The sequence below is a fragment of the Mchenga conophoros genome, linkage group LG20 (genome assembly GCF_057382185.1).
Source record: "Mchenga conophoros isolate Kocher_MC1m ecotype Shallow Benthic linkage group LG20, M_conophoros_male_GT1.1, whole genome shotgun sequence".
In the NCBI taxonomy this organism is placed as follows: Eukaryota; Metazoa; Chordata; class Actinopteri; order Cichliformes; family Cichlidae; genus Mchenga; species Mchenga conophoros.
In genome coordinates this window covers 27,510,401-27,524,115 of record NC_140545.1, presented here as the reverse complement: position 1 = coordinate 27,524,115, position 13,715 = coordinate 27,510,401, and the positions used below count along the sequence as shown (strand labels likewise).

At 42.6% G+C, this 13,715-nt stretch overlaps 1 protein-coding gene across 1 annotated transcript in view; it reads right to left on the bottom strand.

Annotated features, from left to right (window-relative positions):
- Positions 1 to 6,844: 6,844 nt before the first annotated feature.
- skia (SKI proto-oncogene a) overlaps positions 6,845 to 13,715 on the bottom strand; it is a 65,369-nt gene continuing 58,498 nt past the window's right edge. Inside the window, exons 3-7 of the mRNA XM_085258570.1 lie at positions 13,181 to 13,296; positions 12,377 to 12,681; positions 11,917 to 12,251; positions 10,548 to 10,778; positions 6,845 to 9,892 (exon numbers count right to left, since the gene is read on the bottom strand). Coding sequence (XP_085114696.1) covers positions 9,755 to 9,892; positions 10,548 to 10,778; positions 11,917 to 12,251; positions 12,377 to 12,681; positions 13,181 to 13,296 — 1,125 coding nt within the window. The 3' untranslated portion in view covers positions 6,845 to 9,754. The remainder of the gene's footprint in view (positions 9,893 to 10,547; positions 10,779 to 11,916; positions 12,252 to 12,376; positions 12,682 to 13,180; positions 13,297 to 13,715) is intronic.

Sequence of the window (13,715 nt, the reverse complement as noted above, 5' to 3'; positions counted from 1 at the left end):
GCACCCTTTATGTTCTTATACAAAATAAATCCAAGACACCTGACTATTTAAGACTCAGAACGAACCTGCTGTCAGACCAGCCACTTGTTAATATCACTAAAAAAGGGCGAAAGAAAAAAAGAAAGAGGTGAAAGGATGGAAACTGGCACTGTTGGATTTGATATACAAATCATCACCCTGTGTGAGGAGGATTATTATTGGTAATGCAAACATCGATTTTATTAATGCACTGTGTGCGATACAACAACAACCATTAGACCAGTAAAAAAAACCATCAACACAATATGGTGGATTTTTATTTCTGTTATAAGTTGCTGCTGTCCTTTTCATAGCCAGTATGACAGCAAACAGGTGCAACATACACACAAAAAATGTTTGTAGTCCCTCAGCACCAAAAACACCAAAATACAGAAACCAGCTCAAAATGAGCTGGACAAAGCTATGGTTGAGGTACTGCAAAGAAATGACAAAGATGTGTATGAAAAAGCTACAAAGTACTCCAGTATTCTTCAGAGATATCACTAACGCTGCCACGGGAATGTGATATTCACAGAGAAACCCCCCCACCGACATGACCTCTGTGGCACCGGGCAAACCTCCACCCGGCCCACTCTAAACAGGTGACAGTAGACTTAAGAGCCACAGGACTCAGTGCCGCTGAATCTTTGATTTTATTTATTTTTTGTTGTGTTTTACTTGCATCTATTTGAAAGGGTGAGTGTAAACACAAAACATTAAAAATGAAACCTAATAAAACAAGTTTTAGAAAGAGACTTTTTCATTTGATTCAATTTTATATTATGGGTTATGCAGAAATAATAGAATTGGGCTGAAAAGTCTGTTGCTTTTTTACATATTCAAGTTGTGTATGATGTTTTTAAAAAGTAACTAATTATTTTTGAAAATAAGTAATCAGTTAAGTAACGGGATTACTTTCTTGGAGAAGTAATCAGTAATTAGTAACTAATTATTGTTTTCAAGTAACTTGATCAACTGGTCAAATAAATACTGTCAGTAAATACTGACTCAAGAGATTGTGAAGGCATACCGTGTATGTTATTAACAGTTTTTTGGTGAGTTACTGAGATATTGTGTATTATTCTTGTGTTGTCCATGCATTTGCGTTTCATAAACATGTATCTTTCCATTTTTTTAAAACATGTATATGCTAAGGACATCCCAGTATGTGCCCTGTACCTATCTGTTTCATTTAAAAAATACTCAAAATGTACCTAATAAATTAAACACGACTCCTTGATTGACTGTACATTTTAAAATAGCAGGAAACAGGGGGGGCAGAATAAGAGTGAGAAAGCTGCAGAGATGCTCCAGAGACTAATGAGCTAACTGCGGGGTGTTCTTCCTCGTGTGACTGCTGTATTTGGGTCAGTCAATAGTCCCGTGTAGTGATAGCGCCGCTGGTTTAAAGGAGTTTAGAGCTGTCCGACAGCCAGGCCCACATCACTCTGAAGATATGGGCCACGGCAGAAGCAGCATCCAGAAAACTGCCTCCAAGCAGCCTAATGTCTCACTGTACAGAGAGGGAGGAGTCTGAGGCTTGTGTGAGCTATGTGGAGTATTTGGGTTTTGCTCTAAGAACTATTTAGTTTTTGAGTTTTCAGGTCAGTAATTTGTCATTATTCATAAAGACTGAATGCTAAATGCTTCAGTTGAAGCTAATAAATGTTCCTGATTGACAACAAGCTTCCTCATATAGAAATCTGCTTACAGGATGCTATTTCTTTTGCTCAAGGTTGGCATCCTTTGGTTGTGCATAACAACAGGATGATATCTAAATTGTGTTTTTTCACAAAAAAGCTCCTTGAAAAGTTTTTCAGTGACAAAAAGAACGTATTCTCTCTCAACATCAAACAGGTAAACAGCGAAGCACAATATCTGCTTTTATTAAAGTCTAAATGGCATTATTGATGGAAACAAAATACTGAGCTGCTCTATTTCTTCATGTGTAAAAGACTTTTGTCAGTTAATCACACAACCTTGGGAACTTGGGGCGACCGTGGCTCAGGGGATTGGGAATCGCATCTGCAACCGGAGGGTCGCCGGTTCAATCCCTGGGCTCTCTGTCATAATCATAATCATGGGTCATAATCTGAGTTACTTGAAAAAAGTAATTAGTAACTAATTACTGATAACTTCTCCAAGAAAGTAATCCCATTACTTAACTTATTACTTATTTTCAAAAATAATTAGTTACTTTTTAAAAACATCATACACAACTTGAATATGTAAAAAAGCAACAGACCTTTCAGCCCAATTCTACTTTTTCTACATAACCCATCATATGAAATTGAATCAATTAAAAAAGTCTCTTTTTTTAAAATTGTTTTATTCAATTTAATCTTTTAACTTTATGCATCAAGCAAAAATTTAATTATATGCAACAGTCTTTGACTTGAAGAAATGTGTTTAATATTTAAACCTATTTCCTGCATATTCAGCATATAAAATAAAATCAAGTTTTGTGTTTACCCTCTTTCAAATAGATGCAAGTAAAACACAGCAGAAAATAAATAAAATCAAAGACTCAGATAATTCCATTAACAATGTTCTACAACACACACACACACCCTCACACACACACACACACACAGAGAGAGAGAGAGAGATCCAGTTTAGTGAATGCAGTAAGCAGTGGAGTGGAGGTGAGACCAAGCAGCAGGCTCTCAGCCACAGCTGCCTGCATCAGTGCGCCTGTTAGACTCAACCACAGGAGGGCAGAGCAGCCAGAAAATGTACTCAAGTACCACTACCTCAACATAGTTTTACTCAAGTAAAAGTAAAAAGTATTTAGTAAAAAAGGCTGCTTGAGTACTGAGTAACTGATCATAAAATCTGATTTAATGTTTCAAAATGAGAAAATCAGATGGACAAAAATATAAAGTTTAGTGCAAATTTTGGTATTTGAAAGACTGAAAAGCAAAAAGGATACTAAATATAAATAACACTTTTCCAAATCAGTTTTCACACACACACACACACACACACACACACACATATATATATACATATATAAAAAACACCCAGCACGCGTCTGCTCGGGTCCTCTACCAGAGGCCTGGGAGCTTGAGGGTCCTGCGCAGTATCTTAGCTGTTCCCAGGACTGCGCTCTTCTGGACAGAGATCTCCGATGTTGTTCCCGGGATCTGCTGGAGCCACTCGCCTAGTTTGGGAGTCACCGCACCTAGTGCTCCGATTACCACGGGGACCACCGTTACCTTCACCCTCGCATTCTCTCGAGCTCTTCTCTGAGCCCTTGGTATTTCTCCAGCTTCTCGTGTTCCGTATATATATATATATTTAGTCAGCCACCGATTGTGCAAGTTCCCCCACTTAAAATGATGACAGAGGTCAGTAATTTGCACCAGAGGTACACTTCAACTGTGAGAGACAGAATGTGAAAAAAAAATCCATGAATTCACATGGTAGGATTTGTAAAGAATTTATTCGTAAATTAGGGTGGAAAATAAGTATTTGGTCACCTCAAACAAGGAAAGTCTCTGGCTCTCACAAACCTGTAACGTCGTCTGTAAAAAGCTTTTCTGTCCCCCACTCGTTACCTGTACGAATGGTACCTGTTTGAACTCATCATCTATATAAAAGACACCTGTCCACAGCCTCAAACAGTCAGACTCCAAACTCCGCCATGGCCAAGACCAAAGAGCTTTCGAAGGACACCAGGAAAAGTATTGTAGACCTGCACCAGACTGGTAAGAGTGAATCTACAATAGGCAAGCAGCTTGGTGTGAAAAAATCAACTGTGGGAGCAATCATCAGAAAATGGAAGACATACAAGACCACTGATAATCTCCCTCGATCTGGGGCTCCACGCAAGATCTCATCCCGTGGGGTCAAAATGATCATGAGAACGGTGAGCAAAGATCCCAGAACCACACGGGGGGACCTGGTGAATGACCTGCAGAGAGCTGGGACCAAAGTAACAAAGGTCACCATCAGTAACACACTACAACGGCAGGGAATCAAATCCCGCAGTGCCAGATGTGTTCCGCTGCTGAAGCCAGTGCATGTCCAGGCCCGTCTGAAGTTTGCCAGAGAGCACATGGATGATACAGCAGAGGATTGGGAGAATGTCATGTGGTCAGATGAAACCAAAGTAGAACTTTTTGGTATAAACTCAACTCGTCGTGTTTGGAGGAAGAAGAATACTGAGTTGCATCCCAAGAACACCATACCTACTATGAAGCATGGGGGTGGAAACATCATGCTATGGGGCTGTTTTTCTGCCAAGGGGACAGGACGACTGATCCGTGTTAAGGACAGAATGAATGGGGCCATGTATCGTGAGATTTTGAGCCAAAACCTCCTTCCATCAGTGAGAACTTTGAAGATGGAACGAGGCTGGGTCTTCCAACATGACAATGATCCAAAACACACCGCCCGGGCAACAAAGGAGTGGCTCCGTAAGAAGCATTTGAAAGTCCTGGAGTGGCCTAGCCAGTCTCCAGACCTCAACCCCATAGAAAATCTGTGGCGGGAGTTGAAAGTCCGTGTTGCTCGGCGACAGCCCCAAAACATCACTGCTCTCGAGAAGATCTGCATGGAGGAATGGGCCAAAATACCAGCTACTGTGTGTGCAAACCTGGTAAAGACCTATAGTAAACGTTTGACCTCTGTTATTGCCAACAAAGGTTATGTTACAAAGTATTGAGTTGTATTTTTATTATTGACCAAATACTTATTTTCCACCCTGATTTATGAATAAATTCTTTACAAATCCTACCATGTGGATTCATGGATTTTTTTTCACATTCTGTCTCTCACAGTTGAAGTGTACCTCTGGTGCAAATTACTGACCTCTGTCATCATTTTAGGTGGGGGAACTTGCACAATCGGTGGCTGACTAAATACTTTTTTGCCCCACTATATATATATATATATATATATATATATATATATATATATATATATATATATATATATATATATATATATGAAAGATTGTGGGGCTGACTGACTGATTTTTGCCCCCTGCCCCAAGTGGTCATTAGAAATACTGCGGGCCAACGTGAAGTTTGATGAAGTACAGCAGCCTTGTTTGGAAGTAGCAGACGACTTCAGTTTCATCACTGCTTTGCTTGAGTCTGTGTTTGCGTCTATTGTCTTGATTTTGCCACAGAATGAAGTTAAAAGCAACATTTGAAGGTTGAATATGTCGTAAACCTCATCAAACCTCCACTGAGCAGAGAGAGAGGAGTCTGCGGCTAACATATACTGTATACACACATCTGTGTAACGCCGCTGTGTGCACACACTAATGAATGTTTACATCAAATGCTGTAAGACTGAGTGGGCGTTAAGTGCACATTCCTGTGTAGTTCAGTGCTTGTAGCTCATCTTTTCCTTTTTAAGGTTTTCATAGTAATTACGGAGGCATCTCCAAAGCTGCCCTGAAACCACATCAGCACACACAAAGAAATCAGAAGGTGAAACTACAAGAACGCCGTGTTTCAGTGATGCTGAAAGCGTCCTCTGCACTGGAAGAGCTCAGCTTTGTTTTACCTGACAGAAGCTCTGTGTATATTATTTGTTTCATCATCATTATGGCCACGGTACACTTTTAATTAACTTGTTCTGGTTGGAGCGCGCTGAGCTGCTTCTTTTGCTCATTTGATTCTGTCAATCCTGTAATTAGAGATTAGAAGGATAAAACCAACGAGTCTCACGTTTGTTTATTTTGTCTTTCCAGCACATAAACAGCAGAAGCTTCTAGTTTCACATCCAACTCTTACTCATATCTTCAAAATAACTCGAGTCATACTGAAAGCGAGGGACATGCCAGATGACGCTTTGTTGTAGTGATCAATCCCCAGCTGTGGACTACTTTCTTTATTTGCTTTATCTAGAGGTTTTGGATAGCACGGGGGCAAAGGAAGGGCAACAGGGAAGTAGGGTGGCACATCCTACTTCAGTGAAGATCCCCAATATGTAAATTCAGCAAACTAAATATCCACTTTAACACTATTTATTGTATCAGTATCTCCAATAATTAGTATTTTAAGGACATAAAAGTTGGGGGCAGCCGAGGCACGGGGAACGGGTGGATCTACAGCAAGGGGTTGCCCCCCCATAGCTCCGCCCCACCAAAAGTCCAGGTTTCTAGGTGGAGTCTTTTACAGTAGCTTTAAATTCACAGATAAAAATAATTCTTATGTATCTTTATATTAAATGGCTTTTATAAAGTGTTGCGCAGTCCCACTGACCTCCTACACGACAGGCCACATTTGGACTGTTTAGTGGTTCAGAAGCACTTTATCCTTGAATGTTTAAACCAGCTTCACAATCATCAATTCAAATTTCATTAGAGAATCCACACAAACATGCAGACGACAGGGTGAAGCACGTCTCTGAAGAATACAAAGCAGAGGTCTTATGGAGCGTCACGGTTTGAAACTACAGCTCAGTTGGCGGTGCCAAACAACACGGTAGAAGCACACATGTAAGATTGTTGTAGTCTGCATTGAGGACATTTAATGGTAAAGACATGGACAGCCACGTTATTAAGCAGCCCATCTTAACTGCAGTTTGATTCTCCACAGTCTCTTTTTCCTTCACAACTTTCTTTGATGGTAAAAGGACACTTTATTTTTCTTCTCTACTGGAACACACAGATAGTAGGAACTATCAACACATGAATCCAGACATATGTGTATTTCCACTTTACAACACCAAGGTTTAGACCGAGGTATTCTTGCAGTCTCCTTGTGAACTGCACTGAATCCATCGGTCAGAATTGAAAACAAAAAAGGCACTGAGTGCAAATAATAGCTGTTTGCTAACAAGGCACCAAAAACAGGAAGCAAGGTCGTTCTATCTGGACAAACAACTTTATTTGTGGTAATGCATCTATACACTGTACATTCAGTCACTGTAGTATATAAGCATAGCTATTTTCAAACATAATCTCATAAAGTCCTTTCCTTTACAATATATCTGTATCGTTAGAGAAGGGAACAGTGGCGCTGGAAGAGAAAGGCATGAAGAATCAAGAAAATAAAGGAAATAGATGAATAAGCCAAGCCTCTTTTCATACTGTATGTGTGGCATTAATACATGGGAGCGCTCGCCTCTTACATAAAAATATTTCTAGTACTGTATATAGTATTAGCAGCAGCACAGGGCTAAAAAGATACATGAGGATGAAGGGAAAAGAATCAGCACGGTGATATAGTAGGTGTAGCTGTGTGCGACCTGTACTGCAGGTCAGCTGATCCCAAACACACTGTTAAAAATTCATGAGTGGTGAAAAAAGTCATGTCATATAAAGACTACAGTAAAAAAAAAAAAAAAAAAAAAGAAGATTAAATTCTCTTATGCATGAACTGTTTTTGAAACATCTCAGTTAAAACACAAAGTTAAAAAAAAACAAACTCCCCACCAGCTATTGTAAGAAAAGAGTTTTTGAAAAAGGAAACACCATGTACATATATTATTACAATATCGTAAATGAAAAAATATTTACATTTGTAAATTCTTATTCAACTCTTCACACTGGCTAGTATACTAATGTGGACTGTTATTGCTGCTTTGCTGCCGTCGTTTAGCAAAATGGTTCTTTAGAAAATAAAATGTGTTTTTAAACGTCAGGAGGACAAAAAGCCAAATGTCATTGTCTCCTTCTTTTGTAGAAAACCACAAGCACTGTAAGGCCATTAGCTATTTCGTAAAAACAACTACAAAATGTACCAATTTCAGCTCTGCCAAACCCAGAGTAACAATTTGCCAAAGCAGGTGGCTTTTTTGCCACAGCGTGCACATAATTGATTTCAAGTACGGGGCGAGGAAAGCAATCGTTCAGAAAAACGCCCAAAGCTTTTTAGGATTGTGAAGTTTGTTCGTTGCGCTGAAAGGGAAACATGAGTAAACTGGTGGATTCTCAGAATACTGATATAAAGAGCTGCAGAGCGAGGGCGGGGCTTGATGTGACACCCCTCCCTCTGACAGCTTCAGCATCACCTGTCCTGCTCTGGAAACCTTTGGCCCTCCTTCAGGCACTTTAGGTTTTCCAGCATTGATTAGTTTTTTTCTTTGTGTGAAGTTTGATTTTCTCTTAAGAACAACATACACGTGTTGCTTTTTTTTAATAACATTTCTAAATAAGACAAATTGTTTGATATTGCATAACACAATAAAACCCTTACATGTACAGTATCAATGCCCAATAACTGACTATAAGTATGGCAAACGCTGTCAAATTTCATGCATAAAGAAAATTAGTTTTCTATTAAAAATGTGAACAGAACTGTTAGTTTGAAGTATTCTTCTTTAGAAAGTAAAAACTTCAACACAACAGACAAATAATAAAATATTTTCACATTTAAAACAACATCAATAATTAAAGGAAAACTAGCATCAACACAATGTACATTCTGATTGTATTGCATCCACAGTGTGGCGGCTGATTCACAGCCTCCGGCTTCTGAATACAACGTTTGTTCGTGCTCCTGTTGTCAGACTGGAGAGTGTGCTGCTGCCCAACGCCGGCTTCCTGCTTATTTACAATACTTTCCTAATGAAAACAGAGCAGCAATATTCTTTTGAAAATGCATATAATCAACAAAATGCTATATGGTAGGAGTCGCGTATAAGATGATGCTTTCAAAGAAAGATTGCTGAAAATAGTGGGAGTACGATGGGGGAGGGGCTGTTTTCACCTCATGACAAAGTGCGATTCATTATTGTAAAGTTTAAAAAAAGAAAGGTATATTTATATGTACATACTTTAATTCAAATGAACACTTTGTGGTTACGGACAAGACTAACCACCCAGCCCACTGCGACGGCACGAAAACATCTGGAGTGTGTTACAGACTTCAGGACTCAAACACTCAAATAAAATGCGACTTGTATGTGAGTGTATGCAGAGCATCCAATAAAAGAGCTCGTTTAAAAACTCGTCACCAAGTGACTGGTAGGGATCATCTTTGAGGCTTCATTTGAAATGGAAAATGTGCCTGTTGAACACAAAGCCAAACCTAATCTTTCATGTTAAAATCATTTGCCATGTTTTCATATCCTATCGTGTTTGGGGAGTCGCCCCAATGGGCTGCGATGGCTCCCTGACAAACCCCCGCAGCACATTGGGAAGCCCATTTGTTCATTTTTCCCTCCAATAGCACAGAAAAACAGAAAAACGCTCTTTGTGTACTCTACATATCGCTATGTAATCTCTTAAATAGCTTATAATGTCTTCAGACTCCTATGGTTCATCGTGGCAGGAGGCGCTGGTGGAGGCCTTCCCTCCTGGCCACGTCATTGTAACACCTCCCAGCAGGTGCACACGTTGATGTTATATTGTTATGAGTTTATATCACAGTCCTACAGCCTCTCCTTGTGTCCTTGTGAAGGAAAATCCAGGCACAGCCGCACTCAGCACTACAGAGCCGTTCACTGTGCTCCAGTTTTCAGTTCTACGAGTTCAGAGGTGCAAAAGTCAGTGCTTCAGAAAATGCATGCTTCCAGTCATTCCTCTACGGTACCACTAGACTTTTCATGCACAAGGACAACGCTCCTCCATTCTTCTCTGTGTCTCCATTTGAAGTCTTACGTTTTGTGTTCAGTAAACTGAGGGGCAAGCACAGGAACAGTGGTGTGATGCGGGTGACCTGTGGGACTCGTGGGGTGGCGATCATGGTGGCAAATGGAAAAGGTTCAGCTGTAAGGCTGGCTGCTTGGTTAGTTGTCACCAGTGGGAATGTCCTTGGGTGTCCCGTCTCTTTTACTGTTTGATTTGCTGCTGTAGCTCCTTCACCATCCTCTCCAGGTGCTCCCGAGCTTCTCGCTCGTGCAGCAAGTCGGCTCGAAGCTGCTCACGGTCGGCCTCGGCATGCTGCAGCTTCATCTGGAGGTCCTCGATCTGCAAAACGCAAGAGCACAAATCAGCTGGGACTGTACAGCAGAGGAGAGCAGAACGGTCTGGAGTCAAAAGCACCGACCTCACTCTACACAACTCAGACTAACTGGGCTCATGTACTCAAAAAAACTATAAGAATACACTGTAAAAATGTTGTTTCAGGGCTAAAGAATGAACGACCTGGAAGTTTCCTGCGTTTCCTCAAACAGCCACTTGGCAGTGGCTCCAAGTGGGAGTCAATGTTAAAACGAGTGAGGCTTACAGCCAATGCTTTAACAAGTTTGTTCAAACTGTAACAAAGCTAAAAGTGATGCAGAATAAAGGGCGGCTTAATTTTGACACAGGTGTGTAGCGTTGGTACTCAAAGACACCCAAAGGAGTCAGTTGGTTTGAATCTTGCTTTTCACAAGCAGAGCTGACGTCGCCTCCCTGGAATATTGATCCTATATTCAGGAAGTGAGAAGTTTCTCTCAGCAGGTTACATCCTGTCACCAGGTGCTTGCTCATAGAATACGAATGCAGTGAACTGCCAATCTCTGAAAGCTGAACTGAAACAACAACAGTGGCTGTCCCTCTTTTATCTGTGCTCTTTAAAGCAAACATCCTGATCTTTTGGCTCACAGGGATTACACACGGGATTTGAAAGCTGAATCATCACCTGTGCAGAATACTTTGCACGGAGTCGCCCAGCCTCACAGCCTTTATCACAGACCCTCAGCTGTCGGGCTTGCTCTAGCTCCCGCTTCAGGCGGATCCTTGACTCGTTGGCTTCCTTCATCTTCTTCTCACTCTCAGCTCGCAGACGCTCAATTTCCTTCCTGAGGTTGCGCTTTGCCTCAGTCGCCTCCCGCAGCTTTTCCTTCTTGGCCACCCGCAAGAACTCCAACTCCTTCAAAGTAGAGAACACAACAGCCGGGGGTTAGCAGCCTCTTACCATTCACGCTCAAACTCAGAGTTACGGCTGGTCCTGGGTCTGCTTAGCATTCTGTCCTAAAGCAGAATATGTTGTCTTTGAATGTCTCAAATGTTACAGTCTTTCTGTTTGTCTTCCAAACAGGCACGTTTTTCAATAAAAGGAATGAACTAAACTATGTCCGTAGACATGGATGCGTCACTGAGAGAAACTCGGAGTGCCCACAGAGCTTAAACAACATCTTAAATGAGCATCGTAGGAACGTGACCCGCCCCGCTGCCTGTCACAGTCCTGTCTCTGAACTGCTCACACTTCAGTGTCAGTGTTTACACTAAGCCAGTTCAGCTGACAGAGTCTGGGTTTACTTCCTCTAAATCTCTAAGAGAGAGTCAGTCTGTGCCGTGGCAACACGCCCATCGCCTTCTCATGGGAAACGAGCAGCTGGGACTAACTTATCTGTCATCAAGCTTTGTTGGTTCCTACAGTGACAACTAAAAGTCCATCCCCATCACAGCCTGTATTTCACAGAGACTTGAAATGAAAACAAAGCTATGAGGATGAACTGAGCTAAACACAGGAGGAAGGAGAGCAGAGGCTCTGCTGCTGGTTTAGCTTGTGGGGGACATGGATATGCACTAAGCTCTAATGGAAAGTGAAAGTAGACTGGCGTCTGGCTGCTTTTCTTTCTCTGCATGCATCTTGTGTTGCTCACCCACACCGGCTCTGTTCTGCCAAAAATGGTCCAAAAATAAAAATGGAAGTTTGGCCTTTCCCTTTGCAGCAACATCCGCTGCCACTGTTATCATTTGCCAACTCATGCTAAGCTTTGTGGGGAACGACAGTGACTTCTACTAAAGCTCAGTGAATCTCCTGTGTGTGCACACTCTGTGGAGTGTAGAGCTTTTGTTAAGGATGGCTAAAACAAGCCAAAACACAAGTCATAGTGATAAATTTAAATCTACGGCCCCTGTAGGGTAGTCCACTTCATGTCACACAATGCAAATGTGTTAGTTCCCATTTACCTATGCTTCCACTCTTTACCTTGGCACTTTGTATTTAATGCAAATACACAAAAGTTAGGATAATACTCATGTTGCCTTCCAACAAGGATTACCTGCTGAAGGCTTCGTTTCGCCTGCAGGGCCGATCCCAACTTCTCCTCCTGCTTCACCCTCATCTTAACTATTTCGTGCAGAAACCTCTCCTTCGACTCCTTGGAATCCAGCCCACTGTCCAGCGCCTGCCTCAGGCTCTCCAGCTCTGACTCCAGGCCCGACTCTGAAGAGGTGACAGGGGCTGGTGCTGCCACCGATGTGGCTGCCGGTGCCGTGCTTTCGGCTGACGCGATAGTGCAGATGGGACCTTGGACACCGGGCGAGCTCAAGTCTTTGGCTGAGCTGCTGGATGAGGTAAAAGATGGCGACGACAGGGAGGACATGGACGAAACAGCTGTTGGAAAAGGCCATGGAGATGAGAGAGGATGAAACGATCACCTGACCGGGGCTACATGTATTTAGCCAAACAATGAAACAACCTTTACACATCTGATTATCGTTAAAGCGTTCGTTTCTTACCTTCGTCGCGGCTCTCCACCTCGATCTCCACCTCAGAGTCCTTGTCATCCTGAGGCAGCGGAGGTTTGCAGGCTGCTGAGGAAGCAGGCTGAGGGATTTCATGTGCTGTGGACTGGAGCTCCTCGGTAGCTCTCCTCTTGCGAGGCCTGGTGTTGGGGTGTGCGCCCTCACCTGGAGGTTCGCTTCCACTTGGGTAGGAAGTGCTGGGTATCGATGGGGACAGAGGCCCTACCTTGCCTAGTGGTAGCGGAGTGAGGGCGACGTTGGGGGCCACTGCATTCTCTAGGGTCTTGTAATTGTAGAAGCTAAAACGAAACCAGACCAGCATGACGCGTGTTGCTTTACATACAATAACCTAAATCCAGGTTACGCGATTATCAAGACAGAGATCCAATAGTACGGATTGTTACTGCTGTGTTACACAGTCCAATCTGAACAGCCTCAGCAGCCAAACGCGTTGGGAAACAGTCAAAGCGCCCGCAGCTCTTTCCTCCCACTTCAGGAGAAACTGGGCCAGATCATCTGTGATATTTTGCAGACTGCGCTGGCAGCACTGTGCCAAGTGGGTGCCCACGGCATGAGTGTGTCAAATGTGTGTGAATGGTAGAGTGTGGGAAGCTGTGGAACAGTCAGACTTGACCCCTGTGACACCAGCCCACCCAGACAAGTGAGAGAGCACTCCTCTGGGTGGGAGCTCCACATACCCAGCTAAGTGAAGCAACTGCCATCCTCATGAGCAGCAGCTTCCCTTAGACCGCACATCTACTGAACTCAGGTTTATAATGGACTTGGTGCTGTTCTCACCTGTCTCTCAGCAGAGCCAGCGGGTTACTGGAGGGCTCCTTATCACCCGCAGAGATGTGGGGGGACCAGGGTCTGAAAGCTGAGGGCCTCTGCCTGGACTGAATGCAGTTCAGCCCCTGGAGAACAAAAGTGATTCAAGTTAGTGAGGAAATTACACCGAGCCACAGAGTTTAGGGTTAACAAGGACAGAGATGGCTAATCAGATTACCTTTTTCAAGTAATAAGTAAAGTAAGGGATTACTATTGCAAAAACGGTAATTAGATTACCGTTACTTTCCCGTAGGAACGCTGCGTTACTAAAACCGTGATTTTTTGCGAGAGTGTCTCATGACAGTGACGTAAGCGAGTGCGACGTTCGTGACAACAGCTGTGTGCAGATCAACAGTGGATCACATATCGATTGTGGGAGAGAGTATGAGCGTGCAGCGTTTAAAGCGTGGAAGTACTGACCTTACTTTGACTTTGATTCCATAAAAAGTGACAAAAACATTAGCGTCCGTTGTGCGTGGGAAGAAAACTTCTTTTTACAGCGAAA